The following is a 16,407-nucleotide window of genomic DNA, read 5'->3' on the forward strand; positions in this document are numbered from 1 at the left end:
CTGGTTGGGTGTTTTTTGTTTCCTCATGTTCCAAATTGCTGATTTGATTCTTGGTGTCCGCTACTCTACTGTTGATTCCCTGTAAATTATTCTTCATTTCAGTTCATGTAGCCTTCATTTCAAATTGGTTCTTTATTATGTCATCGATTTTCTCAGCATATTCTTGAGCATCCTTATAGCCAAAATTCTGAACTCTGTGTCTGTTAGCTTGCTTTGACCTATTTCATTTAGTTCCTTTTCTAGAGATTTCTTCTGTTCTTTCCTTTGTGACATGTTTCTTTGCCTCCACATTTTGGTTGCTTCTAGGTGTTTGTTTCTGTGTATTAGGTAGAGCTGCTATGTCTCCTGGAATTTGTAGAGTGGCTTTGTGTAGTAGGTGTCCTGAAGTGTCCAGTGGCTCAGCCTCCCCAGTCACCTGAGCTGGGCCTTCTAGGTGCTCCCCTGTGTGGGCTGTGTGCACTGTCCTGTTGTAGTTGAGCCTTGGTTGCTGTTGGCGTCACTGGGAGGAACTGACCCCCAGACCAATCAGCTGTGAGGACCAGCTGCAACTACAGCCAGAGAGTTGCTGTGCTTGAGACACCCCTATGGAGCAGGATTTACTTCAGTGTGTCACTTGTGGATGTGGTAGGGTTGTAATTCAGCATGGTTGAGTCTGACCACCAGGTGCACTGTCTCTGGGGCCTTCTGGGAGGTGCAGAGTCAGCCTGTGCCAGTGCCTTGCCCAGGGCCACCCAGCATGAGCTACACAGCAAACCGTAGATGGCTGCTACTTGTCCTGGGCTTGGAGGTGTCCAGGAGAGGCGAAGCTATGAGCCAATGCAGGCTCCCACTAGTGCCAGGCCTGGGGCCACTTATCAAGCCATATGGGGCACGCTGCTGCTTGTTTGAGAGATTTTAGGAAAGTCCTAAGCGTGAGGCTCGAGAGGCCACTTGCACAGAAAAGCCCCTGGAAATGGCCTGGATGAGCCTGCAGGTGGGGAGGGGTGGGGCCAAAGGTGTGAGTCGGGTGCCGGCTGTGTGTGTGGGGAGGACTCGCCAAAGGAGCAACAGCCTCTGCCGGCTCTTCTGCCTGGGAGGAAGCTGCCCCTCCACCTCTTGCACCAATTTCAGGCAGGTTAGTTCCTCCCCAAGTGCCCAGGTTCCTTTCAGGCTGCTGCCTGGCGCTGGGGCTCAGAGGGAGCGCCTCGGAGTGAGTCCGTGGGCGGGCCCTTTAAGAGTAGCTGCTGGGGCTCCCTCAAGGACAGTCCCCACTGGTTTCACAGCCCAGAGTTGTGGGGACGTCTCTTCTTAGCCCTGGAGCCCTGGGCTGGGGGCCTGCAGTGGGGCTGGGACCCCTCACTCCTCCGGGAAACCCCCACTGCCGAGATTCCCTCCCTGGTTTCAGCCGCAGCACCGGGTTTAGGCCCAGGGCCTGGTGTCTCTGCGATTCAGCCCTGATCCGCCCGCGTCTCTGCCCCTCCTACGGCTCTTGATGCTCTTTCAGTTCCCTGGTTGCAGGGCTTCTGTTCAGCCAGATTTCAGGAAGCTCTGAGTGATGGTGGTTCTGTATTTTAGTTGTGATTTTAATGTGGTTGCGGGAGGCGGCAGGTGCAGCTGTTACCTACGCCGCCATCTTGTTTCTCGAGGACCTGTGGTCTTTTATTCATTCATTCAACAAACTACTATGTAACAGGTACTATACTAAGCTCTTTGAAAGCAAAGTGCATAACAGTTTGCTCAAGCAGCTAATAATACAGTAAGAAAAGTAAGATAAATAACTTAAGCAATGGTTCTCAAACTAAAGTACTATTCAGAATCACATGGAGGGCAGAATTTCTGATTCAGTAGGTCTGGGGTGGAGCCAGGGGCTTCATTTCTGCCAAGCTCCCAGGCTGCTGCTGCTGCTATTCCCCCGACAATGTGAGAAGTGTACTGCGGTGCTGAAGTGCAGACAGGAAGGTATGGTTTAGGGTTTGAGGCTGAGGAGGAGGAAGGAAATAGTTCCAACTGCTTTATTTACCTTTTTCTGTTATTTTACCTGTTATATTTATTCCCTGGATTAGATTTTTCTGTACTTTGTGAGGCCATAAAAGCTCACTCGAGGTTTCCATGGGTGCCAAGGTACTTCGGGCACTGAGGTCCACATCAGGCAGTAGACCCTGTTTGTTCCATCCCAGTTGCTTCATTGTTCTTTGTCTTTCCCCTGTGCTGGCTGCTCATGGCCACCCTCCCTCCCAGATAGAGGAGTGAGTTCAGACTTCAGAGGTTTTTGAAGAGGAGCTTACTTTAAAAACTGGTCCTTGGGTGAGAGCAGCTGTAAGAGCAGCTTTCAAACTGTGTTCTCGGGAACTTGGTACTTTGGGGACTATCAAAGGGTTGAGGTTCTTCAACCTCCTTCTACCACTACCACGTTAACCAGAATAGCTATACTTTTATTAAAATGCGTTTCTGGTAATAATTAGTTTGAGGAAAGGGTTCCACTGCTTTTATTTTTAACTTTGAAAATTATTGCTCTGTAACATTTGCTCTGGCTTGAGCCTTTTGCTCTGTGTGTGGGGTGTGTGTGTGTGTGTGAGAGAGAGAGAGAGAGAGAGAGAGAGAGACTGCAAGGATTGAGAAATTTTAGACTTAGTTCCTATGCATATTAGTTCCTTTAACAAAGAAAGCAGTGGTATATTTTTAAACAACTTTTAGGATTTTCCATTGGGCACTGTTCAGTACAACAAACATCATTACACACTACATGCCGGTCTCAGAGCTGGTCCCAGGGTGCAGACCCAAGTAAGACCCACATCCTTGAAAACTTGTTAGAAATTAGCCTCACTTCTGTCCTCTCCCGGTGGTCACTAGCACGGACATCTCCATTGACTCACTTTGAGCTCAGCCTCTTCCTGACCAACCCATAGCATGCTGCATGTTTCCTGACATTTACAGTAACTCCTTGAGATTCCTTCACAAGGGGAAAAGGAAGACATGACATGTATCAAGGGATTTATCATGTGCAGTTCACCCTGATCTCTTAGGCCTCTGCTTCACTACCTATCACATTACTTAACGGCTTTGGGTTTGGGGGATTTGGAGACATATCCCCATTCTGCTGGGTAGGTTTTGTGCAAATTTTATTCATTGAATTGTCTCTGAGCATCACTGTAGACCCAGTAGGAAGTAATACTTTAAGATGGGGTGGGGAACATCTGGCCTGGGGGAAGTATATATGGCCCTCAAAATCATTTGGTCTGGCCCTGACAAGGCAGCCGCAGGTGGGACTCAAAATTCAATAAATCTGGGAGCTTTTTTTAAAGCTAATTTTTAAGTAGATAATTCTGTATGGAAAATGGAAATGTCTAGAAATCATAAATTACATCAGTCAGGCTGAGGTTGAAATGCTAACTGCCCTCATCTCCATTATTTCTCTTTAGGATTAGATGTCTTAAAGACATTTCCGTTTTAAAACTCTCTAAAGGAAGCGCCCACTGATCAGGCAGAAGCTCCCACTCGGCCGGTCCCTGTGAGGAGCTGGTCGAGGACTGCAAGCGAGCTCAGCCCCTCTGGTGGTCGCCACTCCTGTGGTCATAGCGGGGCTGGTGAGCATGGCTGAGAAACAGTGTGCCGGGTCTTGAGACCCTCTTGACTTTTCAGAAAGACTCAGTATGCCTTAAAATAGCACTGTAGCTAAAGTAACAACAACAATACACATCGTTCCTGAGAATGGACGTTTAAATTTGGGGCACTGCCTCTGGCAGCACTTGGTTTACACGAGCGGGGCTCCCACAGGAGTGGCTCTGATGGGAATCATATGGTCTCATGACAGGAAGCTGTGGTCTGATAGTATCCTCTCAACCCCAGTGAGGAATTTCCTTACAGCAACTGCAGACACCTACACCATAGAAGGGGTGGTATAGACCTGATCGTTTTAAAGAGGCTTGTGATGCTCCTGTTTGCCTCCCCCAGAAACAACGATCAGTTCACTCTTGGCCTAGGCTCTCCAGCTTCCACCACCAAGTCCCGAGGAGGCCACTTTCACTGCCTGTTGAGAGAGGGCATCAGGGAAAAGGTGTTGCAGAAGCTTGCTGGCTAGCCCCGTTATATCACGCACAGTGTTGGGATCCCCGAGCTGCCCTCTGAATGGACAGAAATCAGTCATTCTGGACTGCATCATCCTGGCAGGAGCCCTTGCCATGCCAGCTGGCTGTGGAAAGCCTTGCCCATCAGATGCACATGCACCCACAGGCTCAGCTGCTTTCTGGTCTCTCCTTAGAGCAGTTACTGCTTCACACTTAGCAGTGCAGTTTTGTGTTTCTAGTCCCCCTCCCCATACTGAAAACCTGCCCAGAGCCAGAGTTTGGGGGATGGCGAGTATGAGGGAGACCTGAGATGAATGGGCTTGGGAGGCCTCTTAGGTGGTGGGAAGGAGGGAAGTGGCTCTTTTCCTTGGATCACATGCACTGTAGACCTGGAAAGTCCTGAATGGCAGTCACTAATGGCTTTATCAGCCACCTTTTCCTGACTCCCTCAGCAGTCCTGGGCAGCATTCTTGACCTACTTTTGAGTTCAGAGTTTGACAGGTGGTAAAAGTGGACATCGAGGTTGCTGCTTCACAGGGTCCAGACTCGTAACTATTGACTGGTGTTTCTTCTGCCTTTGCTGAGATGCTCCCTCATGTGTTTGCTGTTACTCTAATGGGTTACTTCCTGATGCATCTGACTCCCAGACAGACACTTGCCCTTCAATCTGGGAAATTGCAGCTTGACCTGAGTGGAATCAGAGCTACACGAGGACCTTTTAGACCAGTTGGCAGCTTGTCTCACTTTTTTCCCTAGAAAATAAATATAGTCGGTGTAAACGGCAACTGTGAAAGTTCTTATTTGCATCTTTGTGGAGCTTAACTTTAACCAGGATACTCACGGTTTTTTGCACTTCCATTCTCTGAATTTTTAACAGCTTATACCCTGTGTAGCCACAGTGGCTGGTCCCGTGCTTCTAAGTGACAAGTGTAAAATGCTGATGATCATAATTAATTTGTCTATTAATTATACTGATAAACAGAAAAGTCCTCTGGTTTTCCTTCTGTTGGGGTCCTGCCAGGAAGCCATTTTCTCCCACAGGGTCTGCAGAGGGTTTTCAGGAGCTGTCTCCTACTGGTTCTTTTTCTTCCTCTTCCCCTCAGAGGACCATATATGCTGTTTTATGCAGGAAATCCCCGCTGTTCTCGAGTTCCCTGGCTCCAGTTGGAAAGACATCAGAGTGTCCAAGGCAGAGCCTGCCCGGGCTCTCAGCAGGCTGCAGGCAGCCGATGTGTGTTGCTTTCTCTCATTGTGTGTTTCCCATTCCCTGGCTTAGAGTTTGGGGACCAAAGCCAACAGGTTACTAAAAGAATGAGAGTAATTTGACTTCTGACATGGATTGGGCTCTGGGTTATTGGGTGTTTTGTTCTGATTTGAAACCAGCTGTTTGGTAACCACTAACTCTCCCCTTATTCTTTCTTGCAGATGAGCTCACAGTGCCTGCACTTTACCCCAGTAGCCCTGAAGTGTGGGCCCCGTACCCTCTGTACCCAGCGGAGTTAGCGCCTGCTCTACCTCCTCCTGCTTTCACCTACCCCGCCTCACTGCATGCCCAGGTAATTTATACCCATCGGCCACGACTTCACCCACTCCTTTCAGACCTGGTTTCCAGAGCACACCATACAACTAACACCTACCCAGCTAACAGATCTGCCTTCGAGAGACTACTGATCCCCTCTAAATCGAGCTGACACTACTCCGGGACTTATGAGGACCATTTGACAGCAATGATATCACCCACTGCCTGATGTTTGCCCCAAACGACACCTCTCTCTTCCTTAATGATCTCACTCTCATATCACACACGAGAGGCCGGGCCCCGGTGACCTCCCTAGCTCCCAGCCAACTAGAGGTGTCCCCAGAGCATAGGCGTGTGTGTGCCTTGTTGTGTGGAAGGGGTGTAGGGGAGGTGTGCACTGTCGCAGGAGTTGTGTGTCTACGTAGTGGGGGTTTTCTCTCGTGTTCTCTGAGAGCTAGTGACCAGAGGGGGAAGTTAGGAGCTCCCAGGAGGAAGAGGACTGTCTTGCATCTTACAGAAGAAATGAAGGGTTCCTTTTTTCCATTTTCTGGAAACCCTGAAGAAAAAGAGGTACAGTGTAGTGTCTACAGTGTAATTACAGGTCAAGGTAGAGGCCTTTGTTCTGACCAGCATTTTTTTTTTTAAGTTAAGAACAGCCTGAGTTTTATAAACAAACTTTCTTGTTTCTTCACAAAGATTACTGTCTACCTACTAACCCTTTCTCTTCCCTTGGAGAGAAAAGTTTTGCTTTTTGTGTAAGTAGTAGTAGTCAGTATTACGATTCCGGGTGATGCTCAATAGCAAAACAATAGAAAGTAAAGATTTCATTTGTCTTACTGCATGTATAACTCCTCTAAAAGCAGGAAAACCTGGTTTAAAAACATGTTGACTTGGACAGGTGGGTTTTTGTCTGTTTTGCTTAGTGTTTATTTACAAGGCTGGATGAAATATACAGCTTCCCAGAATACTCTTCCTTCTGACCTAAAACTTTTATGTTGCACAGAACTCATCCTATTGTATAAGACCCTACAAGCAGCCCCAGTGAGGGGTCTCACAGGCCGTGGGGCCAGGCGTGTGCTGTTGGTTGAGCGTCTTTCCATCCTCTCAGCTAAGCTCTCAGTGCTTCCTACGTGCCCTGACGACCCGGCTACCCGGGCCCCGTGCAGGCGAGCGGCAGAGATAGCCTGGTGCCTGGGCCCCAGCAGGGGTACCCTCTGTGCTGGGAGGAGCAGAAACTAGTACAAGTAGTGAAGGAAAATGCAGGTGGGACTTGGTCCAGAGAATAAAGTAATGGGATTGTTCCAAGACTGATTCCCCATTTCTACATTAGCTGTGCTTTCTGCTTCTCCCCCTCTCTGCTTTTTCCACCTTTTGTCCATGTCAGTGTTTAGTCGCCTGGAAATGGCAGGTAGAGAAAGGAGGGGTAGAAGGTAAGCCTGTGGATGTCTTCTGCTGAGTCATCAGCCTGCTCAGAGTGGGCTTGGGGATCACTTTGTAGATGACCTGGAACCACTCAAAGAGCCCCCTGGGCTATTTGTGCCCCATGCACCCCACCCGTACGGTCTGTGGATGTCTCTCCTCTCCCTTTTCCTCTTGCTAGATTGCCTAGAGTACGGATCAGTTGACAATTGAGGCAAGTGTTAATAAATATTATGAAATGATGCCCAATTTGCATGATCGTCTGAATATCCATGGCTTTGGTTAATCAGCAACAAAGCCTTTCACCATTGCCCTGGAAAAGCGAGAATTGACAATGGCCAGAAAGGAATGGGAATAGTGGCTTTTAGACGTGACATCTGGGTAATTTGCCCTTACTTCATTCATATAACGGGTGAAATCAAAAGTAGTATCTGGGGATATGGTGAGAAAAGGAGCTAAAGAATCTTAAGAGATTAGAAAGCCCATACCATTGTAAGAAAGGATGGGGAGAGACAGTGCCAAGATTAGATGGACTCCACCCTTTGACCTAATGGGATATAGTGCCCAGGGTCGCACCTTCCCTGTGAGTTCTTCCTTGATCTGGAGACTTTACCAGCCTGGAATCCCCTTGGCTCTGCCACATCAGTCCCAGAGTCGGTGGAACTCTCATCTGGTACCAGAGAGGTCCTATGCTCAACTCCACTTCTTGTTTCGAGTCATTCCCAGTACAAGCTGGGATTCTGTATCCTAAGGACTCATGAACAGATATGGTTATTTAAATTTCTTTGTCCAGTACAAGCCTCATAGAACACAATGGCAGAGGCTTTACATACATACAGATCAACTGGTCTGACCATTTTTACAGATGAGGAAACAGACCGGAGAAGATGGAGAGAGTTATCCAAAGTCGCAGTGGCTCTGCCATGACTAGGGTCGCGTAACCTGACTCCCGACCTGGCTCTTTCCACACCACAGTGCTGGCTCACCAGACTTATTCTTTGATGGAATTTTGAAAAGGCCTCACTCCAGTGACTGCTTGGATCTTTCTTCTCTAAGTAGATAAGAAGCCTGTAAGAAGAGACTTGGAGGCAAAGACAAGGGAATCAGAACTTAACCATCACCAAAGGGCCTAAGAGAGTTGTTATTACCTGGAGGTAGAGCAGTGGGGAGACCAGCATCCCCTTAGTTGATAATTCCATTTTGTTTTGGAAATCTTATTATGTCTTTGGAGAAGCTTTTAAATTGCTTTGCTTTTCTCAGCAATGTTGTGCTTGTTTTGAGACATGGATTTTTTTTTTCTTCTAGTGTTTCTGTCCTGAGGCAAAGCCCAACACACCTGTCTTTTGTCCACTTCTCCAGCAAATTAGATTTGTCTCTGGGAATGTGTTTGTAACATATCAACCTACTGCAGACCAGCAGAGGGAGCTCCCAGGCTGAATTTGCTTGTTAGCAATTCCCTCCCTCCCCCTACCCCCTTTTGCCAAAACTATTTCTTGGTAACATTTGAGAAAATTCAATAAAAGTTTTAATTAGAGCAAAAACGATCTCAAGTAGACTGCAGCGTTTTGTTTTCATGATAATGGGATTTTGGAGCTCAGATGTTATCTCTGGCTGAGATTGTGGGAGAAATGGGCCCAATGACACCACTTGAACATTCTGTGGGAGAAGGACTCGGAGTCTCTGGGGGAGACTCAGCCCAGAGCTGAGGCCTCACTTCTGCTGCTTCCATCTTCTTGGGCTTCTGAACCATCAAGAGCTACATATTGGAAGATCCTAATTTTAGCATCCATGAGTCCCATCTACCAGGATTCCTGGCTTCAGCAGAATGCTGCATGTAGCTAGAAGAAGCCTACTTGAAGCAAACAATGTGTTTTCCAGTTATCTATCCTGGTCCAGAGGAGGACCCAGAGACAGGAATTGTCATGACAAAGGAGTCGCATCACATGTCTAGTTCTGCCTTACCATCAGTCTGTGGCCCGGTGCCTCCATCTCTAAATTGAAGACATTTATTTGACATCAAACCCCATTTTTAAAGCATTACTGGATACGGTGGTAGGACTATAGGCCTCAGTGTTATCTTATTTTTATTGAGATGAAAAAACTACTTGGTACAGCAAACATTTGACTTCTAAGAAAATCATTAATATTTTTAGACATGGTCATCCTGTTTACTTCCAAGGCCATTGGTATTTGAAATTTATTAGCTATATTATGTAAGTCACTGAACAGGCGAGGAAGGTTTCATCCATGGCTTTTAGGAACATGCTACTCTGCAGAGGACGTCCAGCTTCATGGTCACACATCTCAGCTTTTCCTCTGGGTTCATTTTTGCTTTTAGTCTTGTTGCTGATGGGGCATTGAGAAAGTCAGTAAAGCACAGACCTCACTATGTTCCAGAAACAATACCATGTACCCTTGACGAGGGTCATGTTCTTGGGCCAGAACTTTGGCAGGTAAGTGGGACTGAGAGCAGATCCTGGGTATCTGTTTGCTCTCCAGAGGCCTCTTGTGCCTGAGTAACAGCCGATCTTCGCACAGAGCTGCTCTACGGCCCTGGACTTGGACACGTCACCTGCATATAAACAAAAGGTTTTTAAATCACAACACAGATGTCCCAGGGGCAAGACATGCCCCTTGGGAGATCCCTTGTGACACACTGGAAAAATTTAAAGGTTAAACCAAAATAAATACAAAAATGGACCATGGGAAAAGAGACATAGCAAATAGGGAGGCGAGATCATGGGGAAGGGGGGGACGGGACAGGAGTGGTGTGTGGGCGCCTGACGTGGGGCTGCCACCACTGCCATTTCCAGGCGTTTCCTTGGTAGCCCTGTGCATATTCTGAGCACTGCAGTTTAAAACTTCTTTTGAATAGACTATGCCCTAGAGAATATAGAGGTAAAGACGACACAGAACATCTGGGTCGGGGTGGGCTGTGAGTTAAGTACAGAGACCATGAGAAAGGAGTGTCTTGAGAAAGGAAGGGAGCAGGGCAGGTATGAGTGGACTCAGGTGAGCACACAGCCCCACCTGCCTGGCAGCAATGTACCTACCCCCCCCCACACACACACACACACCTGCTGGGACTCATAGAAGGACTCTTATTTTCCAGCTCCCCCTCCGTTCACAGGCAGTGGCCAGTGCTGTAATGGTAGTTGGTCCTGCAGGGGACCTGTGAATAAAGCTGTCTCTGGGACCCAGGAGAGACAGGTTCAGCACCTTTCCTGCCAACCAACCTCTCAAAGGTGAGGGAGGAGTCCTGAGGTTTGGGCCTTACTTCTGAGCATCACAGATATCATCAGCTCTTAATGCTCTGCCATTCTAGTCCTTGAGGCCTGGCTTTCCCAAAGGTGTGTGGTCCTCCTGCAGCCCAGGGCTTGGGACAGTCTGGCTGGATACTGATCTGAAGGACTGCAGAGTTGCCCGGGGGTTGTTCAACCCAAGGCTTTGTTTTCATATATAAATGAAAGTATTAACCCTCTGACATTTACTTTTCTGTCTAAATCTGCAGCTCTGAAGGACAGACTGTGAGGAGAAAGCACCCTTGGTGCTCCTAAAGGTGCCAGCTTTATCTAGTTTCCAATTTTGTTCGGTGTCTGGCCACCTAGGAGAATCTGGCTTAACTCCCCAAGGAGACGGGTCAGGTAGGCTGGGCAATGTGAGCACAGGGTGGGGCGTCTCCCAGTCATTAGGATCCCAAAGCCCCTGGCCTTTCCCAGTGCCCTGCTCTGGGCTGTTTCCCCGCCTGCTTTGAGAGGCTGGGCACAAGCCCTTCAGGGGAGCTGAGTCTGCGTGGTAACACGGGTAACAGTGCAGGCTGGCCAGACCCAGGTTCTGCCATTTGTAAGCTGTGTGTCTGACTGAACACTTACCTTAGCCTCTCTCAGCTTCAGTCAGTGGACTAATGAGCCCACGTGTGAGACTCACAGTAAGGGCTTAGTTAACATTGGCCTTTTAGGGAGCATGTGAATTTTCAACAAAGAACGAAGCCCAGGACCAGCCACCCACGAGTCTGTGACATTTCAACACTGAGGATGGTCTGCACGTCTCGACAACACCAGCAGGGCTGCCAGGGCCTCCTGGCTGCAGCCAAAGGAAGACTAGAGGCTGGGAAGAATGAATGAGGGATGGAGCAAGGTGAGGGAGGGAGCAGTGACAGAGCACCTTGGCATCCAGCATCACAGAGCAGCTGCCATCCAGCAGCTTGGTCTCTGCCCCAGTGTGGCAGTAATGGGAGAACTTGTCCCCCCCGGGCTAGTCTGCCCACAGCCAGGCCAACACGCCTGCCAGAAGAAAATTCTCCGACAAGAAATGGATCAACAGCGGGAAACAGCTGACTTCCCATAGACCAAGCGGTTCCTGTATTTTGCTTTACTCACCCGCTGGCCCTGAACTTTCCAGCTGCTGCCTTATCTTGCTTTCCTATCGGAGAACTGGGTCAGAGAAAGCCAGCCGGCTGTTCCTGCCTCCGGGCTTTCTGGCTTATTCTTCCCGCAGTCCCACTAGGATTCCACCAACCCCATTCCCAGGTGGTGGAGTTACATCTTGTGCCTTGTAATTCTCTTCATGGTCCTGTGGCTGAACCCCAAGGATCCTACTCCTAGCTGAGCAAATACCCTCTCCGCCCTGTCTGTCCTGTCCGTCCCTTCCCTCTGCGTTTTGGTATTTGGAGAAGTAAGGAAGTGGGAGACATTGATGTCTTCCCTGTCCTCACTGGTCTCAGAAGCAGTTCAGTCATTCATCCAGTGTTGTTGGGATAGTTGTGCCTTTGGCCAGAGCTGCGGGTCCTGAGGCCCAGCTTGCCCACACTGACAGCCTTTGGCAGTACTGTTCCGAAAAGTCAGTTCCCTGAGGCTGTGACCATCTGGGGTCGCTGATCCCAACATGTGAGAACAGCTCAAGTGGGCCTCCCCTGATGGGGGCTGCAGGGTGGCCTCCATGGGCACACTGTTTTCCGAGTTTCTCAAGCATGTTCTGTTTTGTCCTTTGTGAGACTAAACTTCCTAGATCCTTGGTCTGTGTTCCTGGACCTCACTGGCTATAAGAGCCCATCCCTGAGCCTCAGTGAGTCACACCTACAAGTACAGTAGTGAGCCCACTTCTGACAGACAGGGATTGTTAACAAAGGCGAGGTCTGACCACACTAGCATGTGCAGAGGGCCCAGCACGACATCTCGTAGGGACTCGGTCTTTTCATTCAAAGAGGCTCCATTTTAATGATGATTTCCACCCACTCTGCTAACATTGGGATCATAGGCAAGCTTTTCATATCTCTGAGCTTTCAGTTTGCTCACCTGTAAGGAGGAAGAATGAACACCTACTTAATGGGATTATTGTGAGGGAAAGAGGAAAATGCTTGGCATAGAGTAATTATTAAAATAGTCCTCTTTTTGTGAGACTTGATGGTGGCTGTGGCTGGTGTGTGTGGAGGGGAGGCTCAGGCAGGTGGCCAGCCATCCACCCAGGGTTTTAGATCTCATTTCGTAGGACTGGTCACCCAGATAGCATCTGAAAGTATTTGAATTCTAACTGCTTTGCAAACAAAACTGAGGCTACAAAGAAACTTCAGAATTATAAAACGTAGCCTTCATAAAAAGAAAGTGAACTTCTCCTTGAAGGAAACCAGTTGTGACAGGCAAAAGGAAAATCAGCTCCAAATGGGATCATGTTTTATTCAGAGTTTGTGCTGCTGGTGGGGAAGGCCAGAGCTCAGTGACAGGATGGGAAAGTGGGGCAGCCCGGCTTCAAGCCTCATCCACCACCACAGAGTTCTCGCTTCACCGAGCTCAGCTCCTGGGGACCTCTAATGGCCCTCCACAGCAAACAGAGTTAAAAATTAACAGGCTGACAAAATTAAATATGGATGACAGGCAACCACCATGGACTTAATCTGACATAGGGTGTTACACGCCTGGGTGCCCTCGACTCGAGTGGTGTCTTGAGTGAACTTCTGGGATGTCTGAGCACATTTCACATGCCTGTCGGGAAATAAGAGCCTAGCTCGTGCTCAGACAGGAAAAGAGTCTAAAAGCCCAGGAGAGAGAATTATCCCTGAGGGCTTATGTTTAATTAAGCCCAGCCTTGACTGGCCTTAGCAGGAGGTGTTCACTGGCCTAGGGCCATGTGGTTGGGGTCTAGATCTCGTTCCTGCCAAGGCTTAGATCTCAGCAGTGTCCACCATTGTGACTGGGAGGCTTGCAGGAGCACAGGGCTGGGCTGCAGGGTGGCCTTCAGCATGGTTGACCAGGAATAAAATGGCAGACTTGCCCTGGCCAATGTCACTCGGTTGAGCATTGTCCCATGCACCAAAATGTTTCTGGTTCCATTCCCAGTGGAGTGTATGCAGGAAGCAGCTGATTAATGTTCCACTCTCACATCGATGTTTCTTTTTCTCTCTCTCTTTCCCTCTCCCTCTCTCTTTCTCTCTCCCTCTTCCTCCCCCTCTCTCTAAAAATCAATCAAAAAAAAGAAAAGATGGCAGACTTAACTTTTGAACCAATTCATGTAAGTCTTGACGTTTGCCTAGATAGGGGCAACCTGTTTATTGCCTGAGGCAAGGAATAGTAGAAGCCAGACAGGTAGTGAATGAAGAGTGCTAATTGCATTTCATGCCCCCTGTGTCTGTTAGGGAAGGGGGCAGAAGGAAATGGGGGGGGGGTGAAACTTCCTTACAGAGTGATAGTCAGTGGACCTCATTTCTTGAAACAAATTCCTGACTAGTGTTCTTCCCATTTTGGTGAATGTTTTATTAGGAATGGGGGGGGGGGGTTGCTGTTTAAAAGAACCCTGTAATTAGCCCCATAAAGAGGCTCATCTTTATTGTATTGCAAATCATCACTAGTCTATTCTGGTGAGTTTGGAGTTTCTTGGATCAGAGTATATGCATCTGGCTTGGCAGTCTCTCCCTTAGCCTGTCAGCCTTCAGCAGTTTGCTGTGGGGCCTGACCAGCTTTATTTGTGATGCTCAAGAGCGACAGTCCTCTTGAGTGAGTGGGACACAGTTGACTATGAGCCTATGAGAGTGGCTGCTGCAGTCGGCTCCGTGTTGGGAGAGCCAGCAGGACATTCAGGGCTCTGTCTGAGGGGCGGTGGTAGCAGCCTGCCTGAGAGCTTGGCTCTGAATGTGGGGTGGAAAATGAGCATGCAGGTACAGCATCTGCATTAGGAAAGGGAAGCAGATCTTCACCGCTCCTAACAGATTGGACATTTGGGGCGCCAGCTGGCCTGGTGATCTTCCAGCTCTGATTAGTGTCGTTAGGAACTAGACACCCAGATGCTATATTGGATCCACCAAATGCCACCACTACAAGGGGCCTTCGAGACCAACATGTCTCAACACCCACAATTGTTACTATCTGTTACATAATAAAAAGATTCTGTGGTCAGATAAACTTGGAGAACCCAGCGTTTGATCCCCTTCAACAGGTTTCTTTCTTTTGGAACTTGTCCGCCTTTATGTGCAGGTGTGTCTGATCTGCTGCGGGGAGACTGTGTTTCTCCCAAGCCATTTGACTGTGGAGCCTCTCTTCTGATCCTCTGGCCATGTGTTTGGACACCTTACTCAAGGATAGTGTCTCTCAACTGGAGCATGTGCATTGTTGTCACCTGGGGGCTTGTTAAGTGCAGGTGCTTGGGCTCCATCCCTAGAGTTTCTGCAGTTCTGATGTGTTCTCAAGTGATGCTGATGATCTGGGTACCACACTGTGAGAACCACAGAGAAGAAAATGGCTAAACCCAGGGGTATTTATTAATAACAGTTACCATAATTGTGCCAGGCACCTGGTAAGCACTTATTGTGATTATCTCCAAAGGCAAGTGGATGATGTAAAGCAGACAGTACAGTGCAAACAATGACTCTTGGCAGTGCCGCACACTGTGCTCACAGACCACTGTTGACAGGCCAGTGGGCCAGGCAGGGCTCCACCCTGGAGACCAGGCAGAGTCTTCCTGTCCTTGGCAGCATTGCTGGGAAAGTGAAGTCTGTATGTATTTTAATCCTCTGGGCCTTAGTTCCCTCATCTGTACATGGAAGAGGATGGGTGTTATTTTTATGGATACTTCCTACTTTCTCTAGCATTCCACTTCATTTCTGCTGGGCGCTCTCCTGCTCCTCTCCAACCTTTCATCAGTCACAGGAGCTGGACCATGCCGAGGTGTTAAAGACTTCACTGCACGCCTTTTAGAAAAGCGTTTCTTCTGAAGAATGTGATAGTAGAATGCCCAGCATTGTGGCCCCTGGATTGTACTAGTAATGACTGTTATTGTCATTAAGTTCTAGTGGAGAAGTGCCCGTGGCCTAGGGCCTTCTTGTTGCCTATTCACTTAGGGAATGTTGCAACTCGATGTGCTTAGCGGTCTCTGGTACAGAGGAAAATAATCAGCATAGTCTGGGTTATAGATATTATGTTAGAGGTTCTTACAGAGACGTCAGGAGCCCCTTGAATCGTATTGCAGGATTGAGTGGGAGTTTGTTCGTGTGGGTGAGCACACATGCATTTTTCTGCAGACGGATCATTGCCGTACATGGAAGGTCAACTGCATAGCCTCAGTCCTTGTTGAAATGTCTGCAGAGCAGGAGTCAGGGAAGAGTGGATACCCCCAGTGTTTGCGGCGCACTTAAAGCAGCCCCTAGACAATAGCCGGGAGTGGCCACCAGCAACCTGGGCCAAAACCACAGCAGAACAAGCAGCCCACGTGGGTGTAAGGGTTAAACCTTCCTCCCTCCCAGAGGACAGCAGTGAGTAGCACAAAACAGCTTGTTCACCTGGGCCAGCTGCCTGAACCCCAGTTTTTCACCGTGAGCCCTGCTGCCTCTGTGTGAAACATTGATGAGAAGCTCTGGCCCAGCCCCGGGACACTTCCCTCTGCTGGACGGTGGGCGCAGCTGCGCGTTGGAGGCAGTGAAGAGGCGGCAGCCTTGGGGCGGCTGCAGTGCTGCGGTGAGAAGCCTTGAGGCACAAGAGTGCTGAATTTCAGGGCCTGTCTTTACTCCGCCACTTCCACGTCCTCCCTGAGAATCAGCCAGCAGGCCGACGTCACCTCAGCTCAGCTGAGCACAGCTTTTTCTGGACCCACAGCTGGAAGCTGACTAGCGCTCTGGTCCCACTACTACTGCAGGCCCCGTGTGACTGAGCGAATGTGAGGGCTGTGTGGGTGGAAGAGCCTGGAGTGCGAGAGAGGTGATCAGAGAGCCGGGAGCGGGGGTGTGGGAGATGAGGCTCCCTTCCCTCAGCCACCTGCACTGAAACAAGAGCCATGCCATCCACCTGCGGCTCTCCTGTCTCCTCTGTGAAACACCATCATGTCTTGGCCTCGTGGGCTTGGCACCCCGGCCCCACACCCAGGCAGCACCAGTCGCCACCACCACGCGCCCCCCAACTCCGGTGCACACACACCCCTGCCCACTGTGTTTAGGTTCCCAGTCCT

At 49.1% G+C, this 16,407-nt stretch overlaps 2 protein-coding genes across 7 annotated transcripts in view; one reads left to right on the forward strand and one right to left on the reverse strand.

Moving 5' to 3' along the window:
- RBPMS (RNA binding protein, mRNA processing factor) overlaps nt 1–16,407 on the forward strand; it is a 159,957-nt gene that overhangs the window by 125,964 nt on the left and 17,586 nt on the right. For 3 of the 5 annotated variants that reach the window (XM_081129431.1, XM_081129429.1, XM_081129432.1), the window contains one exon: nt 5,469–5,599. In XM_081129431.1, the coding sequence (XP_080985557.1) occupies nt 5,469–5,599 (131 nt within the window). Of the gene's footprint in view, nt 1–5,468; nt 5,600–8,286; nt 8,536–16,407 lie in introns of those variants that run through there. The other 2 variants (XM_081129430.1, XM_081129428.1) reach the window with 2 other exon arrangements.
- Nucleotides 1–16,407, reverse strand: part of GTF2E2 (general transcription factor IIE subunit 2) — a 146,664-nt gene that overhangs the window by 55,783 nt on the left and 74,474 nt on the right. Inside the window, exon 9 of one of the 2 annotated variants that reach the window (XM_081129423.1) lies at nt 8,492–9,553. The exons of the other annotated variant lie outside the window; for it this stretch is intronic. The gene's annotated coding sequence lies outside the window, so the exon portion shown is untranslated. Of the gene's footprint in view, nt 1–8,491; nt 9,554–16,407 lie in introns of those variants that run through there. 2 annotated transcript variants of the gene reach the window in all.

The sequence above is a fragment of the Miniopterus schreibersii genome (genome assembly GCF_964146895.1).
Source record: "Miniopterus schreibersii genome assembly, chromosome: 2".
Taxonomy (NCBI): Eukaryota; Metazoa; Chordata; class Mammalia; order Chiroptera; family Miniopteridae; genus Miniopterus; species Miniopterus schreibersii.